This window comes from Oncorhynchus masou, unplaced genomic scaffold (genome assembly GCF_036934945.1).
Source record: "Oncorhynchus masou masou isolate Uvic2021 unplaced genomic scaffold, UVic_Omas_1.1 unplaced_scaffold_539, whole genome shotgun sequence".
NCBI classification, from domain to species: domain Eukaryota; kingdom Metazoa; phylum Chordata; class Actinopteri; order Salmoniformes; family Salmonidae; genus Oncorhynchus; species Oncorhynchus masou.
In genome coordinates, this window is record NW_027011801.1 from 1 (window position 1) to 2,500 (window position 2,500).

Consider the following 2,500-nt stretch of genomic DNA (forward strand, 5'->3'; position numbering starts at 1 on the left):
AACCTCCTGTAACTGACTTGCCTAGTAAAATAAAGGTAAAATAAAGGTAAACTAAAAAAAAACTAGTAGTGAACTAACCTCCTGTCCTCCAGACCACCAGTAGTGAGCTAACCTCCTGTCCTCCAGACCACCAGTAATGAACTAACCTCCTGTCATCTGCCCTCTAGTAGTGAACTAACCTCCTGTCCTCTGTCCTCTATTAGTGAACTAACCTCGTGTCCTCTGTCCTCTAGTAGTGAACTAACCTCCTGTCCTCTGTCCTCTATTAGTGAACTAACCTCCTGTCCTCTGTCCTCTAGTAGTGAACTAACCTCCTGTCCTCTGTCCTCTAGTAGTGAACTAACCTCCTGTCCTCTGTCCTCTATTAGTGAACTAACCTCGTGTCCTCTGTCCTCTAGTAGTGAACTAACCTCCTGTCCTCTGTCCTCTATTAGTGAACTAACCTCCCTGTCCTCTGTCCTCTAGTAGTGAACTAACCTCCTGTCCTCTGTCCTCTAGTAGTGAACTAACCTCCTGTCCTCTGTCCTCTCGTAGTGAACTAACCTCCTGTCCTCTGTCCTCTCGTAGTGAACTAACCTCCTGTCCTCTGTCCTCTCGTAGTGAACTAACCTCCTGTCCTCTGTCCTCTAGTAGTGAACTAACCTCCTGTCCTCTGTCCTCTATTAGTGAACTAACCTCCTGTCCTCTGTCCTCTATTAGTGAACTAACCTCGTGTCCTCTGTCCTCTAGTAGTGAACTAACCTCCTGTCCTCTGTCCTCTATTAGTGAACTAACCTTCTGTCCTCTGTCCTCTCGTAGTGAACTAACCTCCTGTCCTCTGTCCTCTCGTAGTGAACTAACCTCCTGTCCTCTGTCCTCTATTAGTGAACTAACCTCCTGTCCTCTGTCCTCTATTAGTGAACTAACCTCCTGTCCTCTGTCCTCTCGTAGTGAACTAACCTCCTGTCCTCTGTCCTCTCGTAGTGAACTAACCTCCTGTCCTCTGTCCTCTATTAGTGAACTAACCTCCTGTCCTCTGTCCTCTATTAGTGAACTAACCTCCTGTCCTCTGTCCTCTAGTAGTGAACTAACCTCCTGTCCTCTGTCCTCTCGTAGTGAACTAACCTCCTGTCCTCTGTCCTCTAGTAGTGAACTAACCTCCTGTCCTCTGTCCTCTCGTAGTGAACTAACCTCCTGTCCTCTGTCCTCCAGACCACCAGTAGTGGCAGCAGCAGGATGAGTTCAGACGGGGGTGGCCGGCCGGCCAAGGTGGGTTCCCGGGTGGAGGTGATTGGGAAGGGGCACCGCGGAACAGTGGCATATATCGGTGCAACGCTCTTCTCCACAGGGAAGTGGGTGGGAGTGATCCTCGACGAGTCGAAGGGTAAGAACGATGGCACAGTCCAGGGGAAGAGATACTTCACCTGCCACGAGAACCATGGCATCTTCGTACGGCAGTCGCAGGTAGGTACCACAACTGGGTTATGGTGACTATTATCAATGAACAGAACAGACAGGCCTGTGTGGGTTATGGTGACTATTATCAATGAACAGAACAGACAGACCTGTGTGGGGTATGGTGACTATTATCAATGAACAGACAGACCTGTGTGGGTTATGGTGACTATTATCAATGAACAGAACAGACAGGCCTGTGTGGGTTATGGTGACTATTATCAATGAACAGAACAGACAGAACAGACAGGCCTGTGTGTGTTATGGTGAGCCTGCAGTAGGTGCAAGCTACAAAGGTTGCTGTGGATACCAAAATAATTCATATTCAGTTGCTTTGTGATCAGATTTCATCCCTCTTTCTCTCTCCTCTCCTCTCCTCTCACTTCTTCTCCTCTCCTCTCCTCTTCTCCTCTCCTCCTCCCTCCATCAGATCCAACTGGTTGATGATGGAGCAGACACCACCTCTCCTGACACCCCAGAACCGGCCTCCAACAAGGTCCCCAAACACGGTGATGACACAGAGACAGAACACACAGAGACAGAACACACAGAGACAGAACACACAGCGACAGAACACACCGAGACAGAACACACCGAGACAGAACACACCGAGACAGAACACAGACAGACAGAACACACCGAGACAGAACATAACGAGACAGAACACGACGAGACAAAACACACAGCGACAGAACACAAGGAGACAGAACACACAAAGACAGAACACACAAAGACAGAACACACAAAGACAGAACACACAGAGACAGAACACAGAGACAGAACACACAGAGACAGAACACGACGAGACAGAACACACAGAGACAGATCACAGAGACAGAACACACAGAGACAGAACACACAGAGACAGATCACAGAGACAGAACACACAGAGACAGAACACACAAAGACAGAACACACAAAGACAGAACACACAGAGACAGAACACAGAGACAGAATACACAGACACAGAACACACAGAGACAAAACACACAGAGAGAGAACACACAGAGACAGAACACACAGAGACAGATCACAGAGACAGAACACACAGAGACAGAACACAGAG

General features: G+C 48.4%; 1 protein-coding gene across 1 annotated transcript in view; it reads left to right on the forward strand.

Annotated features, from left to right (window-relative positions):
- Window positions 1-1,193: 1,193 nt before the first annotated feature.
- LOC135535971 (dynactin subunit 1-like) overlaps window positions 1,194-2,500 on the forward strand; it is a 39,051-nt gene continuing 37,744 nt past the window's right edge. The window contains exons 1-2 of the mRNA XM_064962375.1: window positions 1,194-1,443; window positions 1,865-1,943. Coding sequence (XP_064818447.1) covers window positions 1,216-1,443; window positions 1,865-1,943 — 307 coding nt within the window. The 5' untranslated portion in view covers window positions 1,194-1,215. The remainder of the gene's footprint in view (window positions 1,444-1,864; window positions 1,944-2,500) is intronic.